Source organism: Sphaerodactylus townsendi, linkage group LG09 (genome assembly GCF_021028975.2).
Source record: "Sphaerodactylus townsendi isolate TG3544 linkage group LG09, MPM_Stown_v2.3, whole genome shotgun sequence".
In the NCBI taxonomy this organism is placed as follows: domain Eukaryota; kingdom Metazoa; phylum Chordata; class Lepidosauria; order Squamata; family Sphaerodactylidae; genus Sphaerodactylus; species Sphaerodactylus townsendi.
This window is the reverse complement of record NC_059433.1, coordinates 80,166,856-80,181,062: the sequence shown is the minus strand read 5'-3', so window position 1 is coordinate 80,181,062 and position 14,207 is coordinate 80,166,856. Positions and strand designations below refer to the sequence as shown.

Genomic DNA, 14,207 nt, shown 5'->3' with positions numbered 1-14,207 from the left:
TAGAAAATTGTAAGCTATTAAAGTAATAAATCTGTCGCACATGATCTGATAAACCATCTGCGTTTTACCTAAGTACATGTTTTACAATGTCAAAGTAGGCAATGAACACCTTGCAAATGGGGAGAAAAAACATTACAGTTATGAACCAAAGATACTTCATGACCTGACATTTTGCTCAAGAGTCTGATTTTCAAAACAGCCATACTCTTGTTATTTAGAACTTTGAGTTAATTCACTCATTATTTGTATTGTATTATCATAATCATTCATCACATGGATTTTCCAGTCTGCACAGAACAATACAGGGGGTGAATGATTGCAACATCAACTGATTACAATATCCAGTGTTGTACAGATCCTATCCTTGTTTCAAAAACGACTCTAAGATTGTGGGGAAATAGTAGAGTCCATCTTCTAGAAAGTGATCTGGAAGCCCAAAGTAAATGGGAAATAGTTTAACACCCACACTACCTTTTAATTGGGGTCAAGATTTGGAACATACAAAAAATAACTGAAAAAAATTATGACAGCATTAGTTAGCTCATTTCTACTTGTTGACATAGCATTAAATTAACCTTGTAACAGAGCTTACTACAACATATACATGCATTTCTACAACAGATCTAATTTTATATTAATCCTACATTGTCTATCTGCCCTCAGTTGTCCACTGGTCCTCCTCACTCTGAGTGAATTGATTAGTCTTTTGACCGAACCTTGTTTTTAAACTGGCCACACTGTCACTCCCATCGCCAGCCTTTCTGTTGTTGCAGCCTAGTGTACAAACACCTGTTTAATGGATGGAATTTCATGCATCTGACAAAATGAGCCCTGACTCACAATTTTTTTTGTTAATCTGCAAAGCTACAGTGACACAAATTGCAGATTCTCTAATCATAGAATCATAGAATTGGAAGGTACCACAAGGGCCATCAAATCCAACCTCCTCCATGCAGGAACACACAATCAAAGCACTCCCAACATATGTTCATCCAGCCTCTGTTTAAAAACCTCCAAAGAAGAAGACTCCACCACTCTCCAAGGCAGTGAATTCTACTGCCCTGACAGTCAGAAAGTTCTTCTTAATGTTTAGGTGGAATCTCTTTTCCTGCACCTTGAATCCATTTCTCCGAGTCCTAGTCTCTGGAGCAGCAGAAAACAAGATTGTTCCTTCTTCAACATAATATCCCTTCAAATATTTAAACATAGCTATCATGTCCTCCCTTAACCTTTGCTTAATCGTATCGTTGTAGCTTTGCTGACACCCCCCTCAAAACAAAACAAAAAAGGGGAAAACCACAACATGTTTGGGATCGCTAGAGAAAACAAACGTAATTTATCTACTTTTTACATGGGAATTGTGTATGGATGAGCTGCAAGCAGAGAAAACCTCCATGGTGAATCTTCAGAGAATCTCTGCTGCAGCACAGAAAATGGCAGGCCTGAACAGCAAGAATGAAAATTAGAGGTTTGGGCGGGATAAATAAAAGTGACTCCTGCCTGCTTTTGTTCACTCAGCAAGCAGGAAACTTCTTCAGCCTGGGGTGGGAAAAATGAATAGCTAGTTTAAAGAAAGAGAGCTGTGTGGACCTCTTCCTCAAAATACTTTTTAAAACATCTCCAAGACATTTTATTTTTGCTGTGCGGAAATCATCAATGCCTCCTTAACCCATAATTTACAAGCCATGTGCCAGTAAGCCAGAGGTATATTTTTATTCGCGTGCAGGTGTGGGGTGGTCTTTACTACAACTGTTTTCCAACCTATTTGTAATTAAATATTTATTGACAAATATAGCAAAAAGATGTCAAGTAAACATTTAAACACAGCAGAGGAATAATTAGGAAAATGATTCCATTTTAACTAAGTTTCCTCTAGTGGAAATGATGTAGCCTAGATAGAAATGTAAAATTTCTAGAAATTTTTAAGCCGCGGGAGGTGACATATTTAAATGGGTGGGTGGGTGGGTGGGTGGGTGGATGGATGGATTTGGGAGAAATTTAAATATATTTATTTATTTGATTCTATTCTGTTTTTAGGCCACTCTTCCCCTTGCAGGCTCAGGTTGTACTTTCATATCAAACCTAAATTTCTTTTGCTGATTGAACAAAATAAAACGTACTAGGTACAACTACTGCAGCACAAATAGCTTTATTTTATTTTATTGCAATCTGCAAGGTAAGAAAAAATAAAAGTTAAAGGAAAAAAATAAGTTTTTTGGTAAAGAAATGAAAACATATTGTTTGGACAGAAACTCTCACAGTGCCATAATACAAAAAACTCCCAGCATGTTTATTAACTTTATGAAAACACTCCTTAATTATTTATTACCACATCATAGCTTATTATAACATATTAATTATTGTCAAAATTCTTACAATTTAAATTTACAAGATATTGTATACAAAACGTATATTACAGTGTAATAGTAGTTTCCCCCAGTGACAACGTATCTGCATCAAATGTATCTATGGATGAGTCTAGGGGGGCTAGAGGAGCAAGGATTCTGGGCAGCAGACAGAGAGGTGGTGGTGGCAGGAGGTGGGGGAGGTTCAACTGCTCTGCAGAGAGGCAACGTTCTACAGCATGTTCACCCCGTTCCCCTAATTAGGGTGCTGCTAGGAGGTGGGGGAGGCTCAGTGTCCCAACAGAGATGGTTTGTTCTGCACCCCATTCCTTCAACTAGGCTGCATCTAGGTAGTGGGAAGAAGGGAGATGGTGATCTAGAGCCTCAGAGGGGAGTGGCAGCCCTTGGTAAGGAAAAGTTGCAGCTGCAGCTGGGTGAGATTATAGCAAGTGAAGAGGAGTGGAAGGTAAAGGTTTCTGAGGAGGTATTTGAAGATGCCAAGTTCTATATAGTGTGAAACATTGAGCCCCCAGGTAACCTTTCTTGGACTTGCTAACCTTCTCCTTTCCCCTAGCCAAGGCACCTTCCACTCTTCCACTTGAAAGACATTCCAATTCCTTATCTTCCTGCCCCTTTTCAAGGACCACACATTGACAGTGGCTGTGATAGGCTTTGGGTCGACATAATTTATTCTATCAGTTAAAACAGTTCTTAATTCTATATATTGATTATACATGTGTATATATAAATGGGGAATATAGATGTGTGTGTGTGTGTGTGTGTGATTTTGCACACACAACCCCCCCCCCCCCAAGAAAAGTAGATCCTGCCTTTGTGTCAGACGGATTTTGTATTGTTGCCACAGGAGACCCAACTGTGAGAAAAGGATAAAATTTACCACAGGGACTCAGACAAGATAGTATGTCTAGACCAAGCTGTTTATAATTTTATAAGACAGCATTTGAGAGATGAAATTTCACAGATAGAAACCTACTTCTTCCAAAATAGCCATATATGGCTTTTGCATACTTTTCTGTTTTTCACTGTATATTCTTAATTCTACATACCTAACACCAATAATTTTGTCTGTTGCACTGCCTAGTTAATTGGTATTATATAATCTTGGAGAATCATCTGAATCACATATTATTATAGACCCTATAGATGACTGGTTCCTCTGTCCTTGCTGACTATTCTGCCTCAGACCCCATTGTAAATTTTATTCTTTTTCCATGTTCTCTGTTCCTCTAAACAGTAGACTAAGTTGTAGTGCTACACAAAGCTGTTTGAAGAAAAAAAAATCAATGATTCTGCTATCTGTGGTTCAAAGGTGTGTCAAAAATACTGAGTCCCTAATTTGCTCCTAATCATTTCAGACTGCTTTTGCTCAGCTGGTCAATTTAGACAGAGAAGGAGCAGTGAAGAGAAAAGCAAATTACTTCAACCTTGTTGTAATGAATACATGTTTTTTTTCCAGAGACCCCCTGAGGACCCTTGAAAGGCTCCGGAGGCCTCTGTTTATAAAGGAAACTTTGTAGGGATCAATAAGTTCTCTGAAGAATAGGCAGACAACTACTTTCCTGACCTCGGCTCTTAAAAGAGTCACAGGATTGTTTTTATTACATAAAACAGGGAAAAGAGAAAACGATACAGTTATTTTAAATTTCAAGATTTTTTTCCCTTTTCTATTTTCAGCTGCCAAAGGTTGTTTTTTCCTCATATCTTGTGAACCACAGGCTGACAATCCACTAGATCCGTGGTGGCGAACCTTTGGCACTCCAGATGTTATGGACTACAATTCCCATCAGCCCCTGCCAGCATGGCCAATTCGCCACCACTGCACTAGATGCATGCAGGTTCGCCACCACTGCACTAGATGCATGCAGGCTAACCTCAGATATAGAAGTGGAAGGGGGCTATCGTTATCATCTTCATACCCACAGCAATTTCACCTTCCTTTTGGTAGTTAGCACAGTACTTCAGATTGTCTTCTGCAACTTTTATCTTTTACACTTGTAGGAGTAACTGCAGTCTCACACAAGTGAAGCAAGAGAAGGGAAGTAGAGGGACCAGAGGCGTAGCTCCAAGAGAACAGGGGTCGCACACCCTGTGGGGGTGTGGTGGGGCATTCCTGGGCAGGACAGGGGCACTGGTCGCTTTTCCCCCTTTCTATGCCTCTGAGAGGGACCATATGGAAGAAAGGAAGGAAGTAATCTGGGATAAATATCCAGTAGCCTCAGCATTAATTTATCTTGATTCTTATAACTGGAAATGTTGATGTAATTTGCCCCATTGTTTCAGTGTATATGTATTGCGTGGAAGGGGATGTATCACCATTAAACCTTGTGAATACATATTGAAGAAAATGATAGTTATTCTGAATTAATCAATTAATTCAGAGGAAAATAGTACACTGATATCATTTGAAATAGGGAATTATATTTTTAAAATCCAGTATCATTTAATTTTTGTCACCAAGACAGTATTTTCTGTTTCACACTGCTAAAGCAGATCACATATGTACTGATGCATATAATATTATGGTGTGTTCATTAGACGTCCACATGGATCAAGATTCAATCTGATGAAAACAGTCTGAAAGGTGAGAACATCCCATTCAATGACTCAGTCTAATGGCATCTGATTTACAGATCATCCCTATGTATCTACGCATCACCAAAAGACATAGCCCTCTTCAGGGCTAATATTTTTGGAAGTATGCACCTGTTCAAAATACATAAGAATCAAGTAGCTACGCATTAATGTATTCAAAATAAGTGAGCAAATTCACTCACAGAATTGTATGGTTAGAATCCATGCAGGACAATAGCAGAGATATGAACTTTCAAAGCTAGTGATTCAAACTCATGCTGACTAGACAAATAAATCAATAAAAAGGCACCAAATAATTTCCCCTTCTTTATGTCACTGCTCAAAGCATTTAAAAGAATGTACAATTTGCATAGCAATTTAAGTGCTGATGTATGTTTGTGCAACGTTGTACATTTGTATGTATTTTCTGCTTCCCTGAATGTGTCCTTTAATTTGTTTGCAAACTGAGGCGCCTTCCAGGGAAGCCATGGTTGATTTGATTTGTCAGAGATATGTGGCAATGTGCGCTTTCCTTGCTACTCATGTAGGAATATCCTGCTCTAGTGCTTTCTCCTATAATACACCATCATGGGCTATTTATGCATCGATATCTTTTCTAGAGGTCTTTTTTCACAGGCTGTTCCTATAGAACATCCACGTTGCTCTTTCAATTTACCCGTCAGTGTACTATTGCATTTAACTGCCTGCTAAAAGCAGAATGGGGATCTGGTGAATGTGGAAAGCAGAGTTGCCAAACTTAACTATTAATTAAAATGTGCGAAATCATATTTTATACCAACCATTAAGAAAAATAATCAGCACCACCCAACCCTTGCGTAGTTATGATACAACCAAGTCTCTTCTGAAATGCTCCCTAAGAGGAATTCTTCTTGGAAAATGTCATTCAGACCTTTCTTACCCCTGTTTTTGAGGAGAACTTCATCTGGATGTGTTATGTTCATTTTCAGACTGGAGCCAGGGAAACACCAGATACACATATCCAAACATATATACTTTGATCAGTCCAGAGGGTCATGGTGCGTGCAAACAAGGAGTTTCAGCTTTTCCTCCATGCTAGTTTTACGACCTGAGAGATACACCTAACTGGGCACTATACACAGCAGAGCTGAAGAAAACTTAAAATTCACATTGGAATGTGTTATGCGTGATACAAAGTAGAGACCCCAGACCCAATCCGTGCACTATGTAATGTGCAGGGTAATTAAAAATTGACTTTCATGGGTGAATGCTGACAAGAAAAACCATATCTGAGCACTCTTTTGGTACATCATCTCTTCTTGTGTGTGTGTGTGTGTGTGTGTGTTTGTATGTGTGTGTGTGTTTAAATTCCATTTTAGGACTAGTGGGTTGGACCCTTCCTAGCAGAGGTGATTTTATTCCGTGGGAAGAACCTTTCCTCAGTGCAAGATTCTTAGGAAAATATATTTTATTTGGTCAAGGATTCTTTTGTCAGCAGAAGGTGCCTCTGCAGGCCAAATAGACTCACAGGATCCAAACCACTGCTAATTACACTCGGCTCAAATGCCTATACTTCTGTGGATAACTAACTTCCTCAGTCTGCTACATTCAGGTACAAAGTTTTAGTCCCACCCAGTCAGACTGCTGGTGCTATTTTAAAGGCAGTCACTGATTTCAGGCTACGGTAATATATTACACTGTCCTGTTGTTTGCTTGATCTGAGCTACCACTGTGAGACAAACTGAAATCCTCTAAAGGATTGGCATGGAAGAGCCATAACAATACCCCATTAGCCTTCACATGTCTCCCACTCCAGTGGAATCTATAATCTCTCCCACAGCTAACAAGATTAATAGAAATAGAATTACTGCTTCTACTGCCCTTTCCTTCTCACCGATGGGGACTGTGTAAATAGAAATGGAGCAGGATGCTGTCTAAACGATGTGAACACTGTATCAAGAAAACAGAAACTGCTTTAGAAAAATAACTTTCTTTCTTCCAGTGCCCTCAGGGATTATATTTCAAACTCAAATCACAATTTCTAACATAGTTTCATCGCACGAATTTATCATACCTCATATTCTCATAACAAAGTCTGTGTTGTCCAACTTCTATTCCTACCCATTACGACAGTGTTGAGACTACTCTTACACCTAATGCAATTAGACTCATGTACACTACAAAACCCTATCCTGCACCGGCTTTGAAAACATTTAGTAACTGTGTCACTAAATGGATCAACAGTTTTTAAAAGAATATTTCATCTTGATTATATGCATTGTCAAAGACTTTCACAACTATGATCAGCTGACTGTTGTAAGTTGTCAAGGCTGTGCAGCCACCATGGCTGTTGTGGGTTTTCTATGTGGTTGTGAGTTTTCCAGCCACAAAGCCTAGAATATTCACAACAGCCAGCATCTGCTTATACATACTCTTGTGTGGGTGCTTTTAAAAATATGTTCAGTTCACTGACCAAAGAGTTGAAGCATCTTCCTTGAAAGAAAGAGCAAAGGAGGGCCTTTTAGTTTAGGGGGGAAAGTTGATTAAGGAAGAGTATGATGCAGGTTTATAAAATTAGGCAGTAGAAAAAGAAAGTAGACAGCATTAACTTTTTCTTCCCTTCCTGTAACTTTAGAACCCACAGGCAGCCAATGAAATTGATGAGCAGACAAAAGAAAATGCTTCTTTGCTTGAAAGGTAATTAGTTTGTGGAACTCAGTGTCACGGGATATCACATTAGCTTTAAAAGAGAATTAGGTGTCTTTAAAAGATTAGACAAATGCATATATATAAGCAGGTCTATTAATGGCCATTAGTCAAGATGAATAAACAAAAAATAAAATGTTTTTTGCTCTCCACACAGTAGCAGAAGATGTCTTCAACCCATCTTGGGGGGGAAGATAGTTTAGTGTTTTCAAAATAAAACAGGTTGAGCTGAAATAAAATGTCCTGAAAACATTTGGTGGAAAAAAAACTGTGCAGAACTCCTCCCCAAAATGCTGCTTTTAACATTCTCAAGACTTTTTATTTGTGTTCTGCAGAACAAGCCACTGATATAATTATATACACAATACAGCTATCCTTTGGAAAGACTTATTTTCCCAAAAGCTAGTGGGTTAGATTCTCTGGATCCATTCCACATGTGCAAATGACGGTATCTTACACTGAGCCAGCCCATAGTCTGCCAAGATCAATGCCATCCAACCTGACTGGCAGTGGCTCTCCAAGTTCTCAGGTGGAAGTCTTTCACATTGCCCCCTACTTGATCTGTTGAACTTGAGACACCTGAACCTGAGACCTTTAGCATGCAAAGCAGGTGTTTTACCACTGAGACATGGCCCTATCCCAGAGGCGTAGCAAAGGGGAAAAGTGCCCGGTGTACTGGTGTATCCTCTGCCCCTGTCCCACCCTGAAACGCCCACACCACACTCCTGGAATGCCTCTGCCATGCCCCTGGAACGCCATCACCACACCCCCACAAGGGCACGCATCTGGTGCGCCATGCACCCCCCTGTCCCCTTGGAGTTACGCCTCTGTCCTATCCTCAAACTTCCTCTAACAGCAGCGCTCTCCTCTAGCCCAGAGTATCTTCTGCCAATGTAAGAGGTCTTCTGTTATTAGAATATAATTCATTATATTTACATCAAAGCAATTTTTTCAATAGGAAGTTTAAAAGGCAATGTTGATGAGCTTCAGTCTGCTATACAAGTCTGGTACGTGGCTAGTTGTTGCAGAACACAGTGTAAGCAATATCTCTGGAAAGAAAATGAAAATCCAATTCTGCTACTGTTACAGTTACCACAGAAATACTAGAAGCAAATATACAGAGTTTTAACAAACTGAATTTTGATAGGTAGTTGTATTATTTACCTTGTCCTGAAGTTCGTAGGGTGAGGATGCCCATCATATAATGATAAATAATCATATTCTTCTTCTAGAGCAAAAGACTGAAATACTATTTGTATTCTGTTTCTTTCTTCTGCAATTATTACCCATGTACAGTTTGCACCATTTGGATATCCATATGGGAAGCCAGGGCTTTCTATTGTACCATTAAGTCCTTTTAAAGTTCCACCACATGTATAAATAAATCCTGGAAAATAAACAAAACAAAGGGGTAAATTAGAAAGGCACAAACATTAATATACCAACATGTCAAGGCATGAATGAAATACAGAGCCCAAATTCAAATTTTAATTCCAATGTTGATGCCCCATTTTTTTAGTTTAGGTCAACCAAGAAGTTTTATCCATGTATAACAGCAAAATATAAGCCATCAAAACATTAAAGTAAACACAATATAACAACAAAGCAACCTAATCTAGTTCATTGACTTGACTATTAGCTGCATGCTTCTTTCAGTATGGGATAGCTAATCCAAATATTGTCATGCTAGGATACAGCAAGGTTTCTTTTGATTACAATTGAAGTATCATGATTAGCGTTTTGGACTAGATATGGGAAAAATGTCAAGAAAAAACATATTCTATGAGTTTTGTGTTTATCTCAATAGGGCAAAAATTGTGGGCCACTGCAGGATGGCAAAACCATGACGGGGAGTCCTCAGACATCCCTCCCAGTATGCCACAGGGATGATCTAAATCAGATCCCTGCAAGCTTTCAAGTAAAGTCAGTTGTGGGATTCAAATAATTTAACAACTGGTTGTTTACAAGCACCACTGTAACAACCGGTTCTGCTGAAGTGGTGCGGACCTGCTGAATCCCACCATTGAGTAAAGTCCTAAACACGGAACTCCCATCACACAACTGGTTTGGCCCCAGGACATGAAGATCACTGTCTCGTTCACAGAATCATTATGCGGGTAATATGGGGACAAGAGAATCACATAGGCTGCCCTGAACTCCAAGGAGGAAGAGCGGGATAAATATGTGAAACTGACAGAAAGGACTGCTTATAGCCACAACATAACATTTGAAACCCCTGCGCTATGACTAGAGATGGATAAGGGTGCCGCTCTATCCATACACGTATTACTGGATGAAACAAGGGCTTAGACTGTGGCAAAGATTTCTGCAGTCAGAAGCAGTTCTAACAACAGAACACAACTGCCTGACCTCCCCCTGCAGCCCAAAATGCTCCCCACCCCCGCAATGCTGCTGCTTGGGTTGGTGGACAGCAGGAACAGCTTAGGGACAGGAATCTGGTCTGTCACAGGTGGGGGAGGGGATCAACAAAGCAGCCTTTCCCTCTATCCATGAAATCTTAGGCAAGACCCAATCTTAGGCAAGACCCTTTCTTGCCCTTGCAGATAAAAACAAATATTATGTCTCCATTCCACCATGTATTTATCTGATTTTAATTAAATCAGAGCACTTCTTGGAATTCCAATCCCAAATGGCACTTGAAAATCAATGGGTCTCCTTCCCCTGTTGATTTAAGATCAGGATGTTGCACTGTACAAGCCAGCGTGGTATAGTGGTTAACAGCAGGTGGACTCCAGCCTGGAGAACTGGGTTTGATTCCCCACTGCTCTGCATGAGTCATCTGGTGAACCAGATTACCTTTCCCACTCCTGCATTACTGTTGGATGACCTTCAGTTAGTTAAGAACTCTCTCGGTCCCACTTACCTCACAAGGTATCTGTTGTGGGGAGAGGAAGGGAAGGGAGTTTGTAAGACCCTTTGAGTCTCCTTGCAGGAGAGAAAGGGGCATATAAGTTCAGACTCTTCCTTCTTCCCGGGACGGCACAATTTCAGTTCTGCCTGAACCCAACTGTCTCTTTTCTGTATTCATGGCAAAGGATAGGTCGCTAGACTCACCACATCTGTTTCCCCCCCTTGTAATACTAACACTTGAAAAATTGTTTTCTTCCAGTCCTGTTAGTATGATGAGCTGAGCTCCACTGGGGTGATACTTAAGTCCACTTCAAAAACACAGGTTAGAGCAGAATGTTGTGACCTAGTTGTTAAACAGTGTTTTTCAAGTAGAAAGTGGAGCACATTACACCATGAACACTAGATACTAATAGGTTTCTCAAAGTGTTATTATTAAGGAGTAAAGCCCTAAACAGTTTGAAACCTGATTGCCAAAGAGATTGCCCTTTTCTTCACGCAGTACCCCTGCAGTCAAGATAAACAATTATTAACTCTTAGGACAAGGAAAAGACTGTCGAGTTTTTACAAGAAATCATTTTTTGACATTGCCATTCGGCTCCCACTTCCATGGACCACTACATATAGAATCTACAAAGCTACCTCTGTGTGATATAAAAACCCCTTGAGTGGATTTCTTACTCAATATTATTGAGCATCTTAGAGTAAAAAAACCCAGATACTGGTATTGTATCATTAAGGACCACAGGCTAAGCTTTCCTGCCATTTCACATCTTTTAGAGCATAATACTTCTCAACAGAAATTCATGTGTTACTTCTTTATTATATATTCACAAAATGTATATCCTGTCTTCCACCCAATTAGGATCACTGAGGCTGTAAAAGCAAGTAAAAGCAAAATATTAAAAACATAGATAGCAAAAAAAAGTTTATTTGAAGGGGGAAACCTTTCAAGTTGCAGCCAACTCATGGCAACCCCATAGGAAAGGGAGATGGTTTGCCACTGCCTGCCTCTGCATAGCAACCCTTGAATTCCTTAGTGGTTTCCCATCTAAATGCTAATCAGGGCCAATCCTGCTTAGTTTCCAACATCTGACAAGTTTGGGCTAGCCTTGGGTATCCATGTCAGGGATCAAAGAAGTAAAATAAAGGTCAGGTTATCCAACCAGGGTTTGGCCAAAACCTCCTAATAATAAAAAGACAGAATAACAAATGGAGTTACATATGAAAAGAACAAACACTTGGAATACAGCTTTGTTTAATGTTTTGTTTGTAATCTATTGTTATTCTGTCTATTATGAGGTTTTTTGGTCAACCTTCTTGTTGCCTGTTGTTTCTGGGTTGACGCTTTTCCTTCCCCTTACTGTCTGGGTTTTGAAAAGTTACAAACATATGCCAAAACACAAAACCATAGATGAAAACATACCATCGAGTCCTTTGATTTAGTTATTTAAACCATGTATAACGTACCATTCTAGCCTAAACCAAGATACCAAGGCACAGACAATTGAGTCTCGTGTTGCCCCCTAAAGGGCATCTTGGCTAGCTATGGGAATCAAACTTAGGCTTTGGGGGCATCCTCCTCCCTTTTCACCTGCACAGTAGGCCTTATCAAGGGAAAAAGAAAGAAGAAGAAATATGTTCCAGTATGACCTTTTCTAGCTTCCCAGACTTCAGATCACAAAACCAATAGAAGTGCTCAAACCACTTTTCTCACTACTCCAAACTGTCCTCTTTCTAATGCTGGAGTCTCTAATTCTATCTTCTATTCATGGAAAGTACCTGTGAAAGCATGGCATCATCAGACTGTAGAAAACACAAGTATGAAGACCAAAATCAAAGCTTTAATCCAGAATGGAAAGAAGATGTTTTGCATTCACTCTTAAAGGAGACAAACTCCTACCATGCCTTAGCTGCAGTGCAACATTCAGTCATTACAAAGGAAGTACCACTATGAAACAAACCTTGGAAACTGATCCAGGAGTGTATTCAGCTATGCACTTTAAAATCAACCATAACTAGTCCACACATACTAATATCAGCATTCAGCAGAGAAGGTGACCCCACAACTGGAGCCAATTTTTTGTTATGGCACAGAATATTGCTTGTGCCAAATTCTCTGATAGAGCATTACTCAATGAGCATACTTCAGAAGCAGGCACAAAGTAAAAAAAAATGCTAATAAATTTTGCACAACCATCCAAGGGAAATACATCTCCCAAATCAAAGCAAATTATATAAATAGGATATAAAATGACTTGCAAAATTCTCTTGTGTCTTTAAGCTTCCACCTGTGGTGAAAGGAGGTGAGACCTTTGGCACTCCAGGGGATGTTATGGATCATTAATTCCCATCAGCCCCTGCAGGGGCTGATGGGAATTGTAGTCCATAACATCTGGAATGCCAAAGCTTCGCCACCACTGGTCTAGCTGTTGAGCCACACATGTTTAGAATAAACTTCAATTTGTAATCTTTGTCCACTGTGTTTCATTTGATATGACTGTAAAAGGGAATGTTGGACTTGGTGGTGCTAAAAGAAGATAACCCATGATGCTGATGTAAAGTATGCAATTGACAAAGCATTAACAGATGCCAGTACACTACTGGATAATATGTAAGTTTTGCAACAGATGGAGACTAAGCAATGGTGAGAACAAAATAGGGCTTATTGAACTCTTGAAAACTCATCTCAAGCGCTCTGAATTTCTTCCCGTTCATTAGATCATGATTCATGAATATCTTGTTGGCAAATGCTTCAAGTATGTCAATTTTATGAAAACAGTTCTGGCAACTGTCAATTTATCCACTTGAGTAGGAACAATCATCAGCTCAAAAATTCACTCAAGAGCTAGATCTGGAAGACAAACACAATCCCCTCTCTTTCTATTGTATGGTGTGTGACGAAGGGGCCACGGTTTCTACCTATCTGCCTATTGATCTATCTAGGTCTCATCAGAACTGCTTTTTCTGTGAAATAAGAAAAATATGAAACCAGCAGTCAAAACAGCAGTAAATCAGGACGTAGGGAATTGATACTTCTGTTAACTCCATGACCCATGACTCTAAAACAGCCAATTTGCTCCACAATCCTGAAGAACAAGCTGTGACAGAACCTACACATGTGCGCATGAAAAGGGCACACCATAAGATAGAGCAGTGGTTCTCAACCTGTGGGTTGCAACCCCTTTGGTGGTCGAACGACCCTTTCACAGGGGTCACCTAAGACTTTCTGCATCAGTGTTCTCCATCTGTAAAATAGATAAATGTTAGGGTTGGGGGTCACCACAACATGAGGAACTGTATTAAAGGGTGACGGCATTAGGAAGGTTGAGAACCACTGGGATAAAGCCTACCCTGATTCCACTGAGTACGTTTTAGTCATTTATTCATTCATGTATTACAATTTTTACACCTTACTTTTAGTTTTGGCTCAAGTTTACAGATTTCCTCCAGTCCAGCAAGTGTTCCTCTAAGTGACCCTTTCTGTAATCCTAGCCCCATTTCATTGCTTATTAGAAGTTTCATCTTACTAATAGCATTACCATATAACATGTCTCGAGTCTCAGTGAGAAGAGCAAATTATAAGTGGAGTAAATAAATATCTAAGGCCGTTTCCGCACGAAGGCGGAAGCGGCCGGGTCGGCGCCTTCCGATGGATGCTGCCCTGACGACGCTTGGGACCGCTTCGCACGCATGCGGGTCCTGGAAAGCAGCCTC

At 39.9% G+C, this 14,207-nt stretch overlaps 1 protein-coding gene across 1 annotated transcript in view; it reads right to left on the bottom strand.

The window, feature by feature from the left end:
* Positions 1 to 14,207, bottom strand: part of CSMD3 (CUB and Sushi multiple domains 3) — a 751,931-nt gene that overhangs the window by 591,312 nt on the left and 146,412 nt on the right. The window contains exon 2 of the mRNA XM_048507427.1: positions 8,787 to 9,009. Within this exon, the coding sequence (XP_048363384.1) occupies positions 8,787 to 9,009 (223 nt within the window). The remainder of the gene's footprint in view (positions 1 to 8,786; positions 9,010 to 14,207) is intronic.